Source organism: Pungitius pungitius, chromosome 7 (genome assembly GCF_949316345.1).
Source record: "Pungitius pungitius chromosome 7, fPunPun2.1, whole genome shotgun sequence".
NCBI lineage: Eukaryota > Metazoa > Chordata > Actinopteri > Perciformes > Gasterosteidae > Pungitius > Pungitius pungitius.
The window spans coordinates 8,519,653-8,540,341 of NC_084906.1; the positions used below are offsets into that span (position 1 = coordinate 8,519,653).

The following is a 20,689-nucleotide window of genomic DNA, read 5'->3' on the forward strand; positions in this document are numbered from 1 at the left end:
TTCGGGAAACTCCATTTCCACGACCACATAGCCTTTGTAAGGATAATCACTGTCTGACAGGCCCCAGAGACCCAAACCCGAAATGGGGTGTATAGGAACATCCAGCAAGTGCTCATTGTACCAGCTCTCAAAAATGATGGTAACGTTAGAGCCACTGTCCATCAACGCCTGGCAGGCCAGGTCATTCACTCTGATGGGATGAATCATGGAAGGACCCACCAGACCCTCCGGCAGGCTGTTTCCTTCTTTAGGGGCCTCCACTTTATGGACCCTAGCCACCACTTGTTCCTCTGCCGGGGGCTTTGGATTTTCTTTTGGTCCTTCTTTTGTCTCTCGCACCACTCCAATGAGTCTTTTAATGACTTTTTGAGGGTTCTCTGGCTCTGTGCACCGTGGAGCTATATGGGCGTTTTCTCCGCATCTGTAGCAAAAGTATTCGTCATTCTTCTTTGAAGGCTGGCTTTTGAATGAAACTTGTTTATGGCTTGACCCGGCTTTATAGTGACTAAAGGGGGTCATAGTCTCGCCTGGGGACTCTGTGGTGGATCTCACAGCCATCACACTTATTTTATCTTCCAGCTCTTTCACTTGTTTTCTAAGTGACTGTATTTCACTGTGTGACTCAGTGGTCTGTTTTTTCATTTTCTTGGAACCACTAAGCGGATAACCAGGTAATGGCTGGTACTGGGTGCTTGTTCTCTCATCCATCTTAGTTTTCACTTGTTGAACCTGTGGTCCAAGTTCACGCTGGTAGGCCCACTCAGGTTCCAATTCTTTCTCTGCCCGCACGGTGCGCACATTCGTTCGACGCAGGGGTACTCCTAAGCTTTGCCTGGCAGACTGCCGGCCTTCTTCTTCACGAATCTCCTGCAACAGGTTAAGGAATGTAGGGGGATTGTCTCTCCGCTCCCTAACTTTCAGCTGCAGTAACATGAGGTCAGAGGTTGAACCTCTTATCAGCTGCTCTATTCTTGCTTTGTTAGAGTTGCTAACTGGTAGACCACCTCCCTGCACTGCTTTGACAAGGGACCTCTCTACTCTTTGTAGGAATTCGGACAACTTCTCTCCAGGCTGTTGTCGGAGGGACCTGAAAGAAAAGTAGAGATCTTCCCCTGACTCTAACGTACCAAAGACGCTCTCTAGTGCATGAATGTACTCCATTGGGCTAGCATCAGGTTCATTCATACGCACCGCTTGAATGATCTCCAAAGCAGGGCCTTTGACACTCTCGATTATTCTTCTTCGTTTGTACTTCACAGAGCATTCACCTTCCTCTACCAGGAATTTTGCTTGCTCCAACCAGCTGTCTAAACCTTCTTCTCCGGTGGGAGTGGGAATTATGCCCGAGAAGGTCCTCAGACGTCTATAAGCATGGCTCTCTGGCGGTTTGTTGGCTCTGCTCCACACATCACCAACTGCACGAATGACTCTGTGCTACTGTTCCCGGTACTTGGGCCACAAAATCTCTGAATATCATCCATAGTTTTCCCCTCCTGCTGAAGAAGTGTGAACAACTTCGCTGTGAAGTCATCAGGGCCGCCATTGGTGGTATCAACTATGCCGTGCAATGTGTTCCATACACTGCCACCCATTATGGGCATTAACTCGGGGGGAATTGTGGTGGGGTCTAAAGCTTCGCGGCACTCACACAGCACCATTAAAGATTGGTGTTGAGAGTGAAACATTTTGCCCCTTACTCGCACTTTTCCCAACGCCTTGACTGTCTCTGCTGTTTCTTCTATATCCGCTACTGCAATGTTTTCCGGCACTCCATAAATTAATAGGGCATGCTCTACCTCCAGTCCTTCTCCTCTGCACCAGTTAACCAAATCAAGCCGTGTTGGTCGGGTTGCTTGGCCTGCCATACTTGCAACGTGCTGAAAAGAAAAGCTTTACTTCATGGGGAAAACTGATAATTGTTTACAATGCCTAAGAGGTTGTTACTTGTGTTGTCTGATCACTCAATGAATATTAACATCCCAGCGGTGCCTCCATTTATGTAACACCCGTCCCATGTAACTATATAGTAATAAGTGGATCTGCTTGGTGTAGTAGTACTATGGGCGGGGCCCTGGGTTCACTTGTAAATATAATGGCGCAATTACCTGGTCTTATACAATTTGTCTTATAATTATAGATCCCTTATTTTGTAAACTAATAACTGGCGGTGCCTCCAAAAGAATTTAAGCAATAAAACAAAAGGTTAATGATTCTTATTAAAACCCTTTATCATATGTTTTAATGGTGTATTACCACTTTTACCTTTTATCTAGCTCTTAACCGAACACTATTACACTCAACATGGCAAACACACTTCAAAGGCATTTACAATTTGGCAAAACAGTTTGGCATTTATTACACTTCAATACGATCAATGCAATATGCCCCCCACTTTCTCACACCCATGACACACAAAACCCTCGTTGCAGGCCTGAGTCGATGCTTGGGAGCGTTGAGACCTAAAACTTAATGGCCGCTTCACTTGTTCACACAAGCAATAAACAAAAATAGCACGTGCAAGTTAGTCAGTACTCACGTCTCCCATACCCCATGCAAAGGAGAAGATGAGCGGAATCCGGGCGATGGACGGCAGGCAGAGCCCGGGAGAAAAAAAAACAGCAGCAAACAGTCTACCACCGGAAGCGCAGACGCGGGAAACCGTTCTCCTTAGTGGTCCACAGGAGTTTTTCCGATCCTCGTCTTAAATTTCCGTCTCCTGAATTAGCTAAACACACATCCATCTGCTACGTCATGTCAATCTAGCAACACTTGTCTCATCAACTGAATTCACAGCAAAGTTAACAGTATGAAAGCCGAGCTAACCTGTATTGTGCTTATGCTAATGGATAATCGCGATTAGCATCATAACTTGTTTACACTACAACATTTAGTCACAGTATAGCAAACAATACACAACCACATCATATTTACCTCGGGCAGGTCACCACAATCCAAACCATAGGCTAACTGGTCGTCAGCCGTCAAGTTATTAATAGGATCTCCGCTTAGATCATTGCAACTTTACCTAACGGTGAATGACTCTTCTCTCTCACTCCGCTACACTGAACCTGACCGTATACGCCGAAGTCTCACCCCTTTTTCCCGAGAACGGAGCCGGATTGGCTGCACTGTCAGCACTAACCAATTAAACACAAACAAAACAAAGATTGACTACTGCCACCAAGTTAGACTGTTAGGGTAAACAAACGAGCTGAATCATGCACATAACACACAAACTATACTCATTTACATAAATGACAACCTTGAAACTGTAAAAATAAGGCTGTTATTGGAATAGCTTTAATTCACCTGTATCTTTTGCACCATATTTATGCACACTTCTAACTTGGTTTTAAGAAAACTATTTACATCCTGATGTCTGAGTAAGTTTTGTGCCAGAGATACATATGTTTTTGTGGGAAAGCTGTTCATGCTGAAAAATGCTTCATTTCTTTGATCTGTGGTCAGGTCCATCAGTCCGGAGAGAGTAGGACTGAAGAGAAAGTTTGGATGGTAAGACTCGCTTGTTTGTCCACAGTTGGATAAAAACACTCATATATGTGTTAACATCCGTTCTCCTCAGTTTCATAGTCTGACTCGACTCTCGGTGGAGGAGCTGAAGCCGAGTGACGCCAAGTGGAGCTGGTCGCCTCACGGTCGCCCTCTGCTGGACCTTCGGGTCGAAGGGTCTCCTCAGATGGATCCTCCGGAGCCCAGGCACCAACCGGAGCCCCGCCAGCGCAAGGTGTGAACACACCATGAATGCCAAAAACAGCTCCTCTAAATCTCTACAAAGATCATTCAGCACGCCCGTGTTTTCCCCTCCTGTACACGTTGTATGAGCAAGGCTCATGGCTAAATGAATACGTGTCTTTTCTCAGACGGGGAAGGCGATCAGCAGCTCCTGTGCTGACGGCTGGACTCACTACAGGAGACGCTGCTACATAGCCGGCTCGTCGGTGGCCAGCTGGGCCCGCGCCCACAGGAGCTGCTCTCTGCTGTAAATAACAAGTAATAATAAGTGTGCAGGATTTTAAGGTTCAACACAACACTGTTTTTCTGTCTTTCTAATTGTCTCATTCTGACAGTGTGAGGATTTTATAATATGAACAGTTTTTATCTAAAAAGGCTTATGAAAGCAATACACTCCAATATCTAACTCTTCATGCACTTGTTTTACTGTCAAAGGTCTTTGAGCCAAACTAAGATGTTATAGCTCCACCCATATTTTCACTCCTTTGGATCTGTTTTGCATTGGGAAGGAATTTGCCCCCTTAGAGACTTTTTTTCTATATATCCAGCTGTAGAAGTAATCATATAGACGTTGGTTTGACGTGTGAGAAAATAATCCTTCCACGGCGCACATTAGATGTGTTGTAATGCTTCTTGAGTTCAGGTGACTGTGCATCCGTCAAGGTACATGTTATGTGTGTCTGACCCTTAACATTGTGTGTCAGGTTTAACAGCAGCCTGACCAGCGTGCGGTCCAGAAGAGACATGACCTGGCTGTGGAAGTTTGCAGGAAGGAAGCCATTTTGGATCGGTGAGCAGCTGTTTTTTTTATCAAAGCATGCTGAAAGCCTACACATCCAAATATCTGTTTATTTTCTCATTTTTAAATTACGGGCCTCATACAAGAATCCTTCGTAGGAACAGATTGGTTCTTAACGGAATAATACGGAACATTGATGGTTGCTGCTTGTGAAGCTGATCGTGAAGTATCGTCAAACCTGCATTCTTTCTACTGACCAGCAGGGGGCGAATCCTGATTGTATAGAAATCTGTGAGAAAATTACTCTACTTCTCTCTTGATTTATTCCCTAAGTAAACATTGTCAACATGAGTTGATGGTCTCAATCTCTAATTATTTTCATTTAGTAAATCATGGTCCATTTTGAGTCAAATAGGCCATAAAGTAAAAGCAGTGCCTGCTTTAGGGCAGGACTACTATGATTGACGGGTTGCTACTGGTACCAGAGCCATTTATGGTCTCTACGTCACTCTTCCACATTTCACATATGGTAACTTCTGTTCATCTGTTCCGCAAAAACTGTCCTTATTTCACAATAGCATGTTCAGGCAGATTTAGGCTGAGAGTTTTATAGTGCTGCATGTTTCTCAGGTCCGTCCGGGGGTCCAGGTCGCCGGATGTGGGATGACGGTCGGACGCCGTCCTTCTACATGTGGAGGGGGTCTGAGTCTGGAGTCGGGTCGGACTGCGTGCTAGTTGAAAAGCCCAGAAGCTGGATCTCCACAGGCTGCTCCCCCGAAACTCTACACACATTTGTCTGTTCATCACCGGCTCACACTCACTGACAGACATAATTACTGCTAGGGGATAAAAAACCTCTGTTAACCTAAACCTATGTTAAAGTCATCATTATTATACACAATGACGCTGCTCTTTAGTTCTTTTTTGTCTCAATAAATCTCTGCACAAACCAATGTATGGGTCGTTGAACTTGAATGTATGGAAGCCCATTTCCATTTAAGATATGCGCATGCGCAAGCTCCTTGCAGCTGATTGTCACTACGGTCACAGAGACTGTCATTCGTGTTTTAACAACGTCTGGCTGATAAGCTTTTGAACCGTCAAGTCTGAATTTGTGAATATCTTGCCAACTTTACCGAACTGTAAACGTTCTACGGACACTTGCACCCACTCAGTCCACACCGCATAACCAACATCGAGGGACAGGGATGTCTGTCTGAGTGATCCGCTTTTAGCGGAGTCTAAATTATCTTCGGTATTTCCGAGTCAGTACAGTCCGGGTGGTAATTCAGTAGTTGTCATGATTATTAACGATTTAAAAGCCCTTAAGAACGTTCTCTCTCTCAAGTCCTCAACGAGGAAAGACGCTACAGAATCAGCGGCGTCAGTCTGGACGTGACGTGTGTCTCCTCTGTGCTCTTAATGCAGCTGGACTGCTGCAAGCCTCGAGGTTTCTGTGAGACTCTCTGAGGACAGTAACTGCAAAACAACACGTGCTTTCACGTCAGACACCACAAAAGTCTCTAATTAATCCAGATTTCTGGATTCGTCGCTGGTCGCTTTTGATAAAAAGTCGCCAATAGGGTTTGGAAAGTCAATCTACCAAAAAACGAAGGAGACTGCGCATGCGCATATTTTAAGTCATAATTTGTTATCTCATTATTTCGACTTTCTTAAGTCATAATTTCGACTTTTTAAGTCATCATTTCTTACTTTTTTGTGGTGGAAATGGGCTTCCATATGAATGTGTTATTTGGACAGAAGAAACATTTAATTTTAATGCATACACTTTTTAATGAAAAAGCCCACAAAGGCCCTTGCAGTCTGGGGCTTCAGGGGTAACATGGATGCTGTATAAATAGGGGGGCAGGAAGTCAACCAGAAGCAGCGTCTAACCACAACGTATTTACTCGGCGTTTTTTCTACTTGGGTGTGTTTTGTCTCTGCTCCAAAGGCTTAATATTGAGTTTTAACTCTAAAAAACACAGCATAATACCTCAGCTAATTCTACTTTAGAACCGTGGTGGTCCTGTGTTAACATTTGTACATCAAGTGAAGAGTGAAAGACAGGCATTTGAGAATGCCAATCAACTTCAATTAAAAAACATTCAAGGTGGAGATTTCACTTCTATTTCGAAAGTTAGTTAAATCTGTATCTGCAACATTTTAAATAATAAAATGTTGACTTCATGTGTAACAGGAAAGACCTTGTGAATTGCAGTGGATTTCTTTTCGAAACTTAAATATGATGAGAACAGCCTCCAAAGAAATTCAATGGTTACCTCTGAAGTAGAAGTACACAGTGGTTGCTATACAGTTGAGTTTATTTCAAGTTCAAGTGTTTACATTACATTACCATGTAAAATGATCCAAAGAGGATTTCTCTGATGGTTCTGTCCCTCCATAAGAGCAAACAGGAAATGAGTTGCCAATTACGGGTAGCTATAACTGCCCCAGATACATTTATAGTTTATAAAAAAGGCATTTTCAGATAAATGAATAGTTTAGACAATGCGCAACATCTGCAGGAGATAACAATATCAAAAGAAAAAACATGGAAAATGTGAATAATGAATAACCAAATGGCCTAAAAAATAATAAAACAAACATCCATAGATAGAGCTGTAGGATTATCATTTCATCCTGCAATCAAATGTTCATGCTGTTTTATGAGATGTGTTTAAAGTTCTCTCACTTTCTGCCACACCTATTTCCCAAAAGGTTCGTCTCATGCGTCAGCTGGTTGTACAAAGTCACGATTATCAAGTAAATAAAAAGACAGAGTTTGGCAAATGTCAGCAAAAAAAACAACCTATACTCTCTGAACGGTAGATCATAAATGTTAATACAAGATTAGATATCATAAAAATAATCTCAAAAACAACAGCAGATCTTTATTGAGCTTCATGACTACATGGTTATCAAATGCGCATATGCTTTTATGAGATGTGTTCACTGATCTTTTCAGACTGAACAGTTCATGTCTTTGCACTTCTGATGCGCTGGTTTAACAATCAGCCACCTTAGTTTTCATACTGGATGTCGTATGCAAGGGGTCCATTAATGGCAAAACCAAGGTAGAAAGATACCTTTTCTGTGCTCGATCCACTTCTTATACCACCAATTAAAGCTGGACGCACAGGGATTTTCACTTTGCCATAATTGGCAAACAGCTCTCCTTGTTCGGTTGTTCCACTGACTCGTTGAAGCCGCTTGATGATGGCTTTGTTTTTAAATATATCTCCATTCCGCCAAAGTTGAGCCAGGTTGTCACGACGCATCTCTTTAAAATTCTCATCTAGTTGCCGTTTAGGAACAAGCCTCTTGAGTCCTTCACCATTCCCGAGGTAGAGGATGGCAATAGTGTTTCTTATTCGAAATGATAAGATCATGCGCTTGTACTTTCGAATAGCTCTGACATATGTCCCGATTTCTGTGTTTTCCTGCCCAGGACTTGGCCAGAGTAACAGCAGAGCCAGATAGTATGGATCAGGGAAGGGGCACCCAAGTCCTACGTCTTGGAGAGTTTTCAAAAGTAGAGCAGAGAGGTAGCTGTGACTCTTTACCTCTTAAAACCAAAATCTAAACATGTAAAGAACTATGTTTGACAAAATATAATTGATTGTTTCCTTTGTCTTTTGCTTTTGGGTGATGAATTGTTGTTGTTGCAAGAAGCCATAGGATTCTGTGATCTTCTCAATCTCAATGGCAGGTTTGTCCAAATGCTGAAGAATTCCTGCAAATGTATCTGCTAAATTTTCTTCAAGAAACAATCGTTGCTCTTCAATAACCATTTCTAAATTGAGCTGTGGATTGTGTTGCTGTTGTTTTTTTCTTTCTTCTGGATTTGTGCCAAAAATAGCTACATACTTTTTAAAAAGCCCACTGACTATTGCACGGAAATCTGATTCAGATTTTTTAATATTTGTGAAGTAAAAGGAAAGAAATTCAAAAATGTCTTTTACTTGAGTTTTCAAACTCTGTAGAAACTGCTGGTGTTCTTTAATGATCTCCACATATCTGTTGTTGAGCTCGTTGTCCTCCTTGTGCACACTTGTGATCAAGATAGCTTTTTTAAGAAAACTCTGCAAATATTTCTTCTTCATTGGATCACTTTCCTCAAAGAACGGCAATCTGCTCAATATCTCAAAGACCAGGAAGGCAATGTCCAGAACACCCACATAGCCACACACATTATATGACTTTCTGGGGTAGTCTTCTGACACATCATCAACAGCTTCTCTCTCAGCTTCATCCTCTTCATTTGCCAGCTCTTGAGCCCTTTTAAATGCTGCGATAGCATTTTCTGCAATTTGGATGTTTGTTTTCAAGTCTTCTGGATTGCGGTACGTCTCTTGCTTTTCTATGAGGTTGTTGGATTTTAAATTGCTTTTGTGAATCTGCCCAATAGTGTCAAATGTGTATGGGTTTTGTTTGATATTCTTGGCCTTTTCTGCCCATTGCAGAGCCTCTGGGAAGTCACTCTGCATGATACACAAATATCTTGCCAGTGCCTGAGGAATGGATGCACTTGCTACAAACCTGGATGATGCTTTAACAAAGATATCCTGGACTGTTTGTCGCCCATGGTCTTCGTGGATTTTTCCTATGAGTGAAGAAAATGGCTCTCTCTCATCTCCATCTTTCTTGCGCTGCCTTTCGATCAGCATTTGATGTATTGATCTTGTGAATCTGTGCTTGACACCTCCAACACTGAAGAAGAGATCACATTGAAGAATCTCCATAGTGATGTCGCTTACTTTTAAAGAGCAGCTTCTCTCCAACTCTTCCAGACATGCAGAAGCTATGGAGTGATGAAGGATTCGAATTCCTTTGTAACTTCCCAAGTCTTCAACTGTGTCTATGATGAGAAAGTTTGAATATGGCTCCATTCTGCTCAGTACGCAGTCCTGCTTCCATTCTACCATTTTCATCCCCAGAAAATCTCGACAGAGGGAGAGAGAGATTTCAGATCCTGCCAAGTAGGTGTTTAGTAGCACTAAGTAGGCAAACAGTCTAGCCTCTTTTGAGCTGTAATCAAACATTTTCAGCATGTTATGAGCAAGATCCTTGATGTATTTCTTGTCAAAATTGCTCTTCATGATCATGAAGCTATAGAAGTTTTCAGGTTTTTCATGGGTTTCCTTAAGCTCTCTGAGCTTCTTTTCAAACTCTTCCTGTTCTTCTTGTGTCAGTGAAGCAGTTATGTACTGACTTTGTCTTGTGTTGTCCTGTCGGTATTGCTCCTTTGGGTTGTGAGAACGAACACAGTTAATAATGATGACTCTGCAGCTTGGTGTGTCTCCCACATTCATATTTAATGCATACTCTATGCAGCTCACTAGTTCGTGAGGATTCTCGGATTCTTTTGAATCATCGACTAACAGCAAAACTGAAAATGGTTTCTCACTTTCAAGTTTCATGAGCTTACTGACTTGATTAGCAACCTCTTTCTTTGGCAGTGTATTGTCTTTCAGCACAGCACACCGGACCTCTTGACGGAGATCCCACATCACATGCATTGCTAAAGTGGTCCCTCCACAGCCTGGATGATGAAACAGATTGAGTAGCGAACACATGTTTTTGGAATCTCTCAACTGAGACTTAATGATCTTCTTCACATTTTCATACTTATCCCTCTTAATAAATGGCTTCTCTTTGTCTTTGTAACAGAAGTAGAAGTTCCACCAATTGACTTTTCCTCCTTTGTAGAATTCCTCCTCAACTCTGATTCTATGGTCATGAAACTCTGCACTATTCTCATCGATTGTGTTTTCACACTGATTCAGACACAAAATATCCAGAGCTGTCAACAAGTCTTCATCCTTCTGCTTTAGAACAACAAAACTAGAACCATAGGAGGGAAGAAACCTTTCAGATGACTGACTGAATGGTCCCAGTGCCATTACTGTTCCATTGACCTCACTGAGGGTCAGCTCATATATTGATCTGTGGTCGATGTCAGAGTCACACTTCTCTTGCACAAGCTCCCGCCATTTCTCATACATGATCTGAGATTCACAAACATTGATGATGCTTTCCTCGTCCATGTGTTTTATGAAAGACTTGTAGATGTCAAAGATTGGGTCTTTCTCTGTGTCAACAGGTGAAAGTAAGAGGAAAATGATGAGACTTTCTCCACGTGAAATAACCTCAGGGTTGCAAATGAATGAAACCAATTCCTCTACATCTTTGCAAGATTTCCTCAACCAGTTCTTGTAGTCTAACTGCTTGTTTGAGTCACCGTCAAGGTCAGATCTGCCATTGCAGAAGACCCAGCTGGTTTGCTTGTAGAGGTTAAGACTCTTTATCACTGAGTCAGTTGGTCCTTTGTACTGTGTTGGTGAATGCAGATTGGCCACCCTTGACTGACGGTAAGAATGACACAATCCACCCGGATCAACAGAGTGAGGGTCAAAGTCCAACACACAGAACAGTTTCAGCTTGTTCAAAAATTGAAAATACTGCACTTGATCAGGGCTGCTCTTGTTGACAACAACAATAAAATAGGCATAGTCCAGTGAGTTCCCACCGCAAGTTAACAAATTTTTAAGTTTGTCACCCTGGTTTGCTTCTTTCTTCAAAAGGCCTTTTGAAACCCTCTTCTGTTCCACTGGATCTGTATGAACAGTAAATGCATTTTTAGTGAAAGCAGAAACTCCATGAACAACATCTTAGGTGAAGGCTGGTTTTGTTATTGTCACCAAATCCAATTAGAAAAGTAAAACCATTGTGCATTGTACTGTGTCTTCTCTCCCCTCTGAGCTAACCCTAGGGTTTAAGACATATGTCTTAAACATTTAATTTGAATGCATACACTTTTTAATGAAAAAGCCCACAAAGGCCCTTGCAGTCTGGGGCTTCATATGCATAAGTTAAATTTGAATAAAGTTTAAAAAATCTGATCAATATAGTTCTTTATCAAAATGACAGAAAATAATGTGTCTATCTTCATCCACATTTGTTGCCCTAGCGAGTATTTAAGCCAGTAGGACGGTGTGTGAGGAAAGAGTCAAAATAACATACAGTGTGTGTTAATGGTGATGAAGAAACATGTCAACTAGCTTTTATTAAACATTGGACAAGAAAAAAACATTGTTTTTCAGTTCATTGTTTCAGTGGTTTTGGTTGTTGCTGATACTATGTCTTAACTAAATTGGTCAGTTAGTGTCAACAATATAGTATAGAAACCATATGACGAGTTGAATAAATATTGGCATTGGTTTGCTTACCCATTTTCTTTTCCAGCTGACAAACAAGTTGTTGCTGATTGATATCTCGAAGAATGTCTTTTGTAACCTGTAAAGCTTCTTTGTTTCCGTAGTGACGAGTCATTAACATAGCGGTGTCCATGCTGTCTTTTCCTTCCAGTTTGCCTCGAGGAATAGCTTTTTCCTTTGATTTAGTGTACTCTTGTAAGTAAAAATGAAAATGTTTTAAGTCATCTTTTAAGAGGTTAGCTAGAGTTTTCTGGATCTCCACAGTGATCTTTGGTATGTCTGATGGGACGGTGCTCTGCAGGAAGAAACAGAAGTAAAAACTCACAAATATCACTTCTTAATAAAAAAAAGTTTGCTTTCTTTGTTTGTCCTAACTGTAAGGCTCTGTTTCTATTACAAATCATAAAGATTTTACCACAATAGCGGTTTTTCTTCTGGCCCCCAAGTCCTGTTGCTTTGGCTGCTGAATTCCCTCCATCTCTGAAAGGTTCTGGAATGGTAGCTGAGACTTATCAGGTTTTTTTTCCACCATTTTGTCTGTTCGTGATTCAGTTGTGTAATATGAATCTGGTTGTGTGATAGCTTTGTGTACTGGATACTCCATTTGCTCTGTGCTGGTGTGAACGATTGGTTGCAGTGTTGGCTCCGGTTTCTTGTCCAGCTGACCGAGTTCTGCCAGAATCTTCACAGCAGGACCACTTTTCAAATCCAGATCTAGAAAATCCTGCTTTTTGAAGCAAACAAGGCAATCTCCTGACACATCTTCCTCTTGAAGTCGTTCTGCATATTTGCTATATAATCTAACATGCTGCAGCAACCACTGGTTGACTTGCTCCTTGCTCCAGGTTCTCACGTATGCAGGGAACTGTGATTGATGTTGTGATCCTTCTTTCAGACTTTCTAGATAACATTTTATTTTTACAGCGGGGCCATGATTTATTCCCAAATCCAATATGTCTTTCTTTGTAAAGAGAAGAAAACTATCTCCGGACACTTCCTCTTCTTGGAATCTGTTGGCATACGTCTCATGAACTTTGACCACTTGCATCAGCCAATGGTGGACGTCTTCTATCGTCCATTTTTCAATTGAGGGTGGCAGCTCCATTGTTGAGCGTCTTGTTTTGGATCAACCTGAGGGGAGTTGTGTAAAAGATTACAATGATAAAATAATCAAATGTAGTGAATTATGGTGGAATGATTATGAAAAATGAAATGTGGTAATGAACATGATATTTAAAAAAATACCAAGTTAAAATACTGCACGAACTAGGAAACAGTGGCTTTAGACCTGTCATCTTTTAGGAGCGTTAATAGGGGGAGGGGAGAGTCATTCGCAGGAAAAGCTTTTTGTAAACTTGCGCACGTCTGTAATCTTGTGCTTGAGCACGTCCTTTTCCGATGCTATCAGCGTTTTCACTACTGTAATTATAAGCCAATCATCCAATGCATGTGTTAATTAAGGTAACTTAACGTGCACGTTTGAAATTATAAATGCCCATTTTACACGGAAGGTTTTGTCAGCAAACAAAATTTTGTCAAAACCGGCAAACAGCGTTTACAGAGAAACGCAACGACACGCAGACGCAAGAGCCCCATGCTGCCTTTTCACCCCCTGTGCTTGTGTGCGTCGACCCATTTTTCTAAACTTGCGTCAAAAGCTACGCAAGCTCAGGCAGCTCGCAAGGCAGTGATTGGTCTGCTAACTACATCCTTTCAGGAGTCTCACATTTCCGGTTTCATAGCATAATTAGGCCATTATCAAAATGAACATTATTTACGAGAGAAAGAATCAGTTTGAAGAGTTTTTGTCGAAAAGAAAACCTAAATATGACTGCTGATACAACCCGTCATATAAGGACGCGCGGATGGCGTCCTTACAGTGGACGCAGATCAAATGTCGGTTTGCCAGTCGAGGGGTTTACAAAGTTGTGGAGTAAAATACAGGACAAATATGTCAGCAAAAAAATGCTATGAAAAGCAGCAGTGGTGATGCACAGGGAAAAAAATAAATAAATAAACCAACGACTTCCACACACAAAGACGTCACTCTCGTCGGTTTTTTTTTTAGATTAGAGTCCATGCCTAATGGCCAGTATTGAGCCGTAGTCATATAGCAACCTACTGACAACTGAAAGCTCTCAGTGACAAACATAAAATGATTTACATGACATTTACATGATGTGGGTGACGGCTGAATGTTGACAAACCAACTGCAGAAATGTTGCTTAAACAACACATTTCTGAAATGACATTCTGTCCCTACACAAGGGCGTAAGATTGGCGCTTTGCGCTGTTCAAAATCAGCCCTCTTTGCCCTCCGCCTTCCGGTGTAACTGAGATGCCTTCCGTATGCTAGTGAGATGCTCTCACGCTGTCTAATGAGATGCTGTCATGTTGTATAGTGAGATGCTGTCATGTTGTATGCTGAGATGCTCTCACGGACACTAGTGAGATGGCATGAGTGTCTCGGAAGTTAAGTCCTAAACGGCCCCTCAAACATGTCGGTCTCCACTGATCATGATAGGGTATGGTGCATTCATGTATGGTCATGTTCGAACACGATTTGTGTCCCTCCCATTGATATTCCCATTTCTATTACGTCATATTTGCATGCATATCTACTCCTTGCAGCCTGTGCATGTCGGTCTCCACCAATCCTGACAGGGTGTGGTGCATTCATGTACAGTCATGTTTGTATCTGACATTGAGCACTATCTATTTACAGTGTTCCTCCCTTTTCTGTCGCACTCTACCTACAATTTAACTGACACATTTAGCGATTTCTTAACAAAACCTCCTTTTACACAAATCATATACCGTAAATCCTCAAATAAAGACCAGGATTCAATTAGTGGCCGGGCTTCAGATAGTAGCCGGGGGCGTGGTTGATACGGACAAATAAAGGCCGGGCCCCAAATACAGGCCAGGGGTTTAAAATAAAATAAAAAAATGTAAAAGTAATATTTCATAAATACATGTTCTCCTTATGTTTAATGTTATTGGCTAATTTCATGGACTGTTGGCAATAAAAAAAAGACATATTACCACGTAGGCCTACTAGGCGAATTTGTTATTGTTCATGACGGCGCGTCTCATCCATAGCTTCAAAGCGGGACAGCCATGCGCCGCTGGTAGGGATGCGCTGGCGCAGCTCCGGCAGCGGGGGGGAGGAGAACCGCACGCAAGTATCCCAGGATGAGGAGAACGACGAGGAGGAGCTGCTTAATAATGAACTTGTTGTTCTCGATGATGAGGATGGGGAAGAGGATGTTGAGGGGGACGCCGAATAGTTGTACAAATGTTGCCTCATTACTGGTGAGCTTCGGATTTAGACCTAAGTATTATGTTTAGATGTAGACCTATTTTGCAAGGTCCATTTAGTTCGGAGTTTGTTTGCTCCATTTGACCGTAGCTTAATGGCTGTGCCCATTCAGATGTTGCTGATGAATTTGTTAGTTGCGTAATATGACAGACCTAGTCTAAGTCCTGGTCATTTGGTTAAATTTTGGTTGTCTCCCGTTCGTTCTGTGATTGTTGTCCTTTGACAGGACCAGATATTTATTGTTACGTTGACACTGCAAATAAAGCGCTATACGCGCTAAACCTTTTTTTGGGCCGAGTGAAATTTTTGACTTGCTTGATTGTAATTGAGAGCATTGGAAAATATCTGCAATTAACGATGTATCTTAAGACTGACACTATGGTTTATAACTGATTAATTTCTAAATGGTTAGTCTCCAGAAAGTTGATTAGCTCTAGGTCTACCGGTTTCAGTCTACCGGTAAATGGTTGCAGGAAGTGCTGAACGCATATGCAATGAATGATATACTGTAATTAAGCCCATTATTTTATTTAAATAATATAATTCTATAACAGAAGATACGGGTAAGTAAGAAATAAAGGCCTGCCCCTAATACAGGCCGGTGCCTATATAAATAAAAGCCACGGCCACTATTTGAGGATTTACGGTATACAGAAATTGTTGTTCAGTATTTGGATTAAAAACGTGTTTCAAAGCATTTACACATTAGAAGTCAGGGAATATCTCCCAATCTGAAGTCTTTGTAGGCCTCGTAAGAATTGATTTCAACAACTGACCACCCCTCGTGGAATACAACAGGTACAACATTTTTTCTTAACAGAATTTAATTGTAAGAAGGTCTATTCACATGAAATTTAGCTGAAATGGAAACTGCTCTAGGATGTGGAAATCTTACCTTCTGCAATGTGTTCAACCTGATTTCAAACACTTCTTCTCCACATCTTGACAGCCCGCTTGGACAGGAGTCACAAGCAGATGAATCCAGAATTCTCTTTGGTTAGATGATGTAAAAGGCAGGAGGACATTTTCTGTATCTCAGCTTCTTCTCTCAGTTGGCAAAAACCCTGGACATCCGGAAAAATGGACAAAAAGTCAATATTAGATAACAAAATGAAGACTTGAAAGGACAACTTGACACAATACAAACTGGTGCAGGTTTGACAAGGGCAAACACTCACTACGGCAGGGAGCAGCTCTACAGAGACACACCCATACACACTAAGGTACTTCCGCTAAGCAGAAATATCACGCCTGAGCGGCAGTTACGTCAGACTCATATTGAAATGTACAAGTTAAGACCTTTGTGTATTTTACTGACGTTACTAACTGCAACAAACTCAACCTTGTTGTGTTATTCAGGGATTGATTTGGGGATCTCATGGGATGTTTCTGTTATTATTAAACAATTCACTATTAAAATGAGCAGCTTGACATGACCCTCCCACTCAACTGGCTGTGTTCCTGCTCTACAAGGGGCTTCCTGGTGGAAGTAGCTGAAACACTCATGCCTTCATGTGCTTGTCGCGTTCTGTCACGATATCGGGCGGCAAAGATCCACGCGCGGCGGGAGGTCACAAAATAAGGGTTTTAATGTTCAACAGAAACAGCGAGCCGAGCTCGATGGCAAAAACATAGAACAAAAATTCATTCTCTAGGAGACCAGCTAGGCAAAAGGCAAAATGAAAAATAATCCTCCGGGCAGGGGAATCTCCTCCTTGGAGAGCGAAGCTCGACAGGAGCCCGCAGGATGCAGCCCCCGCGGCACGACGCTGGAGACCGGACGAGCAGGACTTGGCTGTGCGCAAAAACAGAGGTGGTCTTGAGGCTGCTGGACAGGGCAAGGGCTTGACTCACAAGAATAATCCGACAAGACACAAAGGGAACACATGCAAGATATAGACAGGGTGATTAGACATGACGAGAAACAGGTGTAACAGCAAACGGGGCGGGCACTGATTGAAATGAGCGGCAGGTGGATGGGAAGACTATGTGAGAAGTGGGTGTGTGCGCTAAGGTGAGACTAATGGGCAAAAAACGTCACTAAAGACCTTTTCACAATCATTTTAATGTTAAAAATATTTGTCGGGGACCCCCCAAAATCTAAAAATAAATTCCCGCTCATTTCGAACCCTGCTTATCCCCAAATATCTAACGCGGTGTGACTCCTTCGAGATCTCACTATCCTCTGCCTTTGTGTAAGTACAATAAATATTTCATAACCCCACGACCTTATCCCATCGTATCCTCCAAGCGGCGGGAGTACTTCTACTCAGTGAGCACAAGACGTTATTTCAACGTTGAAATATGGTTGAAATCGGGTTGAAATGAGGTCTGAACGTCTAAGACCTCATTTCAACGTCTTTTCAACCGGCGAAAAAGTGCGTGAAACATCAACGTGCTAGAAACGGGTAAATTTATTGATTATGTGTCATGTTGTAACGTAAGGTTGAAAGAGAGACGATAATATCATTAATATTATCATAATAATGAATGAACTGGTTGGCGAAATTTGGTCTACGCAAAGACGTGATTTCAACGCATTTAAGATTTTTCTTAAAACGTCATGAATATGGAAATACAGAGTGTGTGTCTGTTACGCCTCCACTCCGGCTCGGGAGAGGAGGCGTAACAATATGCTTTAAGGACAAAATATTGAGGGCCGTTTCAAACATTAGTTGAAAACGCCTAACTCTGATCACATCTGTAACGCGCATGCGCAAGTTCTTGCTTGCAGAGCTTCCACCAGGTGCAGCGCGAGGGGAAGTGTGTCCGGGAGCAGAGCGACGTGAACGGGCTGATACAACCACGGCTACCGGCCCCAATACTCTGTAAGTACGTGTGTGTTTGAATGAAGCACCTGGAACTATTACCAGTTATTTTACTTGTGCTGACCACTCGATACGGAAAGACTGTTGTTTTGGTAAGCTAGTTAGCGTTAGCGCAGATCGTTTGCTAGTTAGCATGCTAGCTCGGAGCATGCTAGCGTTCAACATGAACTGGACCAAAAGTAAACCTCATAGAGTATTTTCCGTGTGTTTGGTGTTGCTTATGCGTTAGGTTGTTGCTGTACCCATATCTTATTATTGCCGTTCCAATTTCATGTAGAAAATACACGTTTTTAAAGCAACGCGGCCTAAACACAGATTGCAGGTGAATTCAACAAGTTGTGGCCTGTAAACAAGCTAGCCAACACATCGTAAGTTACTGCATGCTTAAAGCAACATTGTAAAGTATGGTACTGTGTAATATACCTGGAAATGTTACTCCAGAAATGCCATAAATTGTTTATAATGTCATAAGTAAACAATCTATAAATAATGGTTCTCAAACACCTGCTGCTGTTATCATTATTAAACTTTTTTATTACTGTCATTATAAACCCAAATTACACACTTTGCCTTTTCCCTAAAGTCTTTGTTCTTCCCTCCTCACAGGTTCCTGTGGATGGAGGTTACATCTGATGGAGTTTATCCCTGCAGTTGTCCTGCCTTACACCTGGTGTACTACTCTGAATATTTGAATAATTTCTGTCGTAGGAATTGAATACTGTACATCTTTAAGTTGTTCTCTCTGTACACACCTACTCCTCTGCTGTTCTCCCTTAAGGGTTGTCCTGTTAAAGGGAGTTTTACGTGTGCCGATGTGTGGTTTTGGGATGCTGCATGTTTACAGACTGTAAAGCTCACTCAGGCTTATTTTTCATTTTGGGTTGAACAAAATAAAATGAATTGAATTGAATTAACTTGTTGACTAGAGGAATCTGCAACTGAGGGGTGTTCTGCGCATTCTGAGTCATTGAAGTGATGAGGGAGACGGAGCTGATTTCAGGTATACGATCCGGATTCAAGTGACTCAGAGCCAGATCTTGTTACAGAATCTGAAAATGAAGTGCCAATGATTCAGAAAAATGGTTTACAAACACTAAATTCTAAACTAACTGGTTCATGTTGTTGCTCCACTTATAATTTCATAGTTTATTTTCACAAAATATAATTTATTTTTGTATTCTGTTTTAAGGAAAAGTGTTGTGTTATATTGATATGAATAAATACACATTAATCAAATTGTGTTGTCCTTGTTAAGGGCTGTTGACATGATTGACAACTGTCAACAGTTGATTGTGTGTAACTTGTACTTTTCCAGCGAGCAATTTTGCCGTTGAAAAGACGTTTAAAAGACGTCTATGGCCCGACGTTGAAAAGACGTTGAAAATTGGTTTAAAAGTGAAAGTTGTTTCAACGTCTATTCGTAGACGTTGAAAAGACGTCTACGAATAGACCCGTTTTCAACGTGATTTTTAATATCGGTGGTAAACGCACAAATGTGGACGTCATTTCTTTTTACACCTATAAAATAATGCTATAGCACAAAGTAGAGGACGACATTTTACCGTATGAAAAATCACGTTGATATGTGGTCTAAACATAGACGTCTTTTCAACGTCTACGAATAGGCGTTGAAACAACTTTCACTTTTAAACCATTTTGCAACGTCTTTTCAACGTCGGGCATAGACGTTGATTCAACGTCTTTTCAACCAAAAAATGTTCACTGGGTAATGTCAGGTCTAGCCTCTTTTAGACAATGGCTGGCTCAATAACACTCGGCACTTACCCGTTTAGCGTTGTTTCAATGATGGCATTCAGGTCATCCATCGGGCCGGAGAGAGCGGGGAGTGAAGAAAGTTGTCCTCAAAAGTTTTGCCTTTGTCAATTTTATTTAAGAAAAAATCGAACACAAAATGCGAAATGAATTATAACGGTAGTAAAAAGCAAACTCAATCCAATGTGCAGGGAGCCCTCTGTACTCAGATCCTCCATCAGCGACTCCACAATCGCGGCGGATGTTGAGCACTCGTATTTATACTGTTTCATCAGAGCAAGATGCACAATGTATGTGTGTGCGTACTTTCACCAGTTGGGCAACAACCTGCATAACAAGCTTTTGGTGAGTGCGTACAGGCCCTGTTTTCTGAGTCAACTCTCGGTTTGCAAGCATGTGGTAAGTTCATGAGCGCTTTGCTTCTAGGTGCGCGCGGAAACAGTTTCTTGGTAAAGGCATACGAGAGCCTGCTTCTAAGACACCTCTCTGTCACAAAGGTGAAACACAAAAAAGCTAAAAGTTCATGATAAATGCCTAAGCGCCCTGCTAGGGGAAATCAAGATATAACTTAAACAAAATAAGGGAATTAAAATATAACTATTTCCCTAAATAAGGAAAATAAATAAATCAAGCAAAATAAGCGCAGAAGCTTCTGCTCTTCTATGGCTTTGGCCCCTATGTTTACTTTTAGCGTACTCATGTAGTGGTATTTTAGCTCAGCACACACATTTCTTTTCTATGTCTCTATGCAGCACCTACTTCAGCACACAGTATCAGCATACAATTTCCTAAGACACATACAGCAGCATACAGATGTCACAGTTATCATTCAGTATGTGACCAGTGGAGAGTGCTACTATAAATCTTTTCAAAACAGGGTTGGTTGTTGAACTTGGATCGGTGTTTAGTTTTGTGAAAGGGCAATACTCGTCTGTGTACTTTTTACTTTTGTAATATGTGAAGTTTAATATAGTTTGTCAAATAAAATACTTCAGAAATTCCTAATGCCACCTACCTGTAATAGCAATGCAACCCACTAGAGGGACACACCCCA

At 41.7% G+C, this 20,689-nt stretch overlaps 2 protein-coding genes across 2 annotated transcripts in view; one reads left to right on the plus strand and one right to left on the minus strand.

Moving 5' to 3' along the window:
- frem1b (Fras1 related extracellular matrix 1b) overlaps positions 1 to 6,684 on the plus strand; it is a 41,522-nt gene extending 34,838 nt beyond the window's left edge. The window contains exons 32-36 of the mRNA XM_062563252.1: positions 3,469 to 3,513; positions 3,584 to 3,745; positions 3,882 to 4,000; positions 4,458 to 4,543; positions 5,123 to 6,684. Coding sequence (XP_062419236.1) covers positions 3,469 to 3,513; positions 3,584 to 3,745; positions 3,882 to 4,000; positions 4,458 to 4,543; positions 5,123 to 5,316 — 606 coding nt within the window. The 3' untranslated portion in view covers positions 5,317 to 6,684. The remainder of the gene's footprint in view (positions 1 to 3,468; positions 3,514 to 3,583; positions 3,746 to 3,881; positions 4,001 to 4,457; positions 4,544 to 5,122) is intronic.
- A 104-nt stretch (positions 6,685 to 6,788) lies between these two features.
- LOC119216625 (sterile alpha motif domain-containing protein 9) lies at positions 6,789 to 20,683 on the minus strand. The gene is made up of 5 exons (XM_062563253.1): positions 19,648 to 20,683; positions 15,930 to 16,098; positions 12,128 to 12,843; positions 11,725 to 12,007; positions 6,789 to 11,111 (listed from the first exon to the last, which is right to left on the minus strand). Exons 3-5 carry the CDS (start codon positions 12,815 to 12,817, stop codon positions 8,062 to 8,064), a joined length of 4,023 nt encoding a protein of 1,340 aa, XP_062419237.1. The 5' UTR covers positions 12,818 to 12,843; positions 15,930 to 16,098; positions 19,648 to 20,683; the 3' UTR covers positions 6,789 to 8,061.
- Between the last annotated feature and the right edge of the window lie 6 nt (positions 20,684 to 20,689).

Excerpts from the sequence above, each read along its gene's own strand:
- LOC119216625 (XM_062563253.1), bottom strand. The coding sequence starts at position 12,817 with ATGGAGCTGCCACCCTCAATTGAAAAATGGACGATAGAAGACGTCCAC. Across the intron at positions 12,008-12,127 it reads GAAGAAAAACCGCTATTGTG|AGCACCGTCCCATCAGACAT; the intron begins GTAAAATCTTTA and ends TTCTTCCTGCAG. Across the intron at positions 11,112-11,724 it reads TCAGCTGGAAAAGAAAATGG|ATCCAGTGGAACAGAAGAGG; the intron begins GTAAGCAAACCA and ends CTGTTCATACAG.